Source organism: Echinops telfairi, unplaced genomic scaffold (assembly GCF_000313985.2).
Source record: "Echinops telfairi isolate 266 unplaced genomic scaffold, ASM31398v2 ScPeMD7_7458;HRSCAF=8496, whole genome shotgun sequence".
Taxonomy (NCBI): Eukaryota; Metazoa; Chordata; class Mammalia; order Afrosoricida; family Tenrecidae; genus Echinops; species Echinops telfairi.
Genome location: NW_022111358.1, coordinates 30,437,819 through 30,438,973, shown reverse-complemented (window position 1 = coordinate 30,438,973; position 1,155 = coordinate 30,437,819). Strand labels below are relative to the sequence as shown.

General features: G+C 59.7%; 1 protein-coding gene across 1 annotated transcript in view; it reads right to left on the bottom strand.

Annotated features, from left to right (window-relative positions):
- The window catches only part of RND2 (Rho family GTPase 2), a 3,452-nt gene extending 3,374 nt beyond the window's left edge, over positions 1-78 (bottom strand). The window contains exon 1 of the mRNA XM_045299458.1: positions 68-78. Within this exon, the coding sequence (XP_045155393.1) occupies positions 68-78 (11 nt within the window). The remainder of the gene's footprint in view (positions 1-67) is intronic.
- Positions 79-1,155: the final 1,077 nt, after the last annotated feature.

The following is a 1,155-nucleotide window of genomic DNA, read 5'->3' as shown; positions in this document are numbered from 1 at the left end:
GGCGGGGCCGGGCCCTGGGAGGGGCCGGAGAGCCGGGCGCGGGTGCGCGGGAGTGACCCAACCGGACCGTGCCGGCATGGGCTGGCCGGAGCGGGGCCCATTTGGCCTCCTTGGGGGTGGGCACGGGGTGAAGTTGGGGTGAAGTTCTGAGGAGTAGGACCGGGGCGGCACACGCGTGAGGCTCGGGCCTTCTACGTGCCCACGCGTGCCGTGCACGCCAGTGTGCCAGTGCGGACACGCGCGGGGCAGCCATCCACTCCCGGGACGCGCGGGGGCAAGACGGAGGCGCTCGGGTGGCTCCCTCCTCTCCCCTCCCGTCCCGGGAAGGGGTCTTGGCGACATCGAGACCTCTGACTCCCACGCACCCACCCCACGGGGGTGACATCATAGCTTTCGGTCCCTATGGCAACGAGCGGCCTGGTTGGGGTCTGTGGTGACTTATCAGCGAGCCGGGCGAGCTGGGAGGCGCGGACTGAGTTCCTCCGGCCAGACGCTGAGTGGAAAGTTTTGGGGGAGCTGCGTCCTCTGGTGGATGTTCCGGGAGACGGAAACGAAGGAAGACATAATTCCCCAAAGTGACAGCCCGGGCGGAGCCAGAAGCAAGCCCTAAATGACTCGATCCGGAGTTTAACCCTAGTGAAAGCCCCGCCTCTTTGCAAGGCATCTTTTAACGCTTTTAGGCGCTTCCTTATCCTCGATTTCATTTTATGTTTATACAATCTGGTAACGATAACTAAAAACGAGCAACGTCACCATTTGACAGAAGGGAACATCGAGGTCCAGAGCATTGCAAATCAAAATCAGATTGGAGCGCAGTCCCTGTGCTCCCAGCTTGCCCTGCAAAACCACACTGAATGGGGTCTCATCCGTGCCCCAAGGTTACCTACGGGGAGTCACCGCTTCAGGTACAAATGGGTTGGATTTCAATCCAAAGGTAGCTGATTCCTCAAATCTGATGTTAATTCAGGTCTTGAGATTTTGCTTCAGGCTGCTCTTTTAACTGTCTTTTCATCTGCATGCGTTTTTACAAAGGAAATCGTGGTCCGCGTGGGCTCGCGCGTGTCTCGCTGACGTTCCATTGGTGCACTTTTCGCGCTCGCGCTCCCGTGGCGCGCCGGTAACCAAGACTCTGGCCCTTTAAGTGGGAGCGCGAGC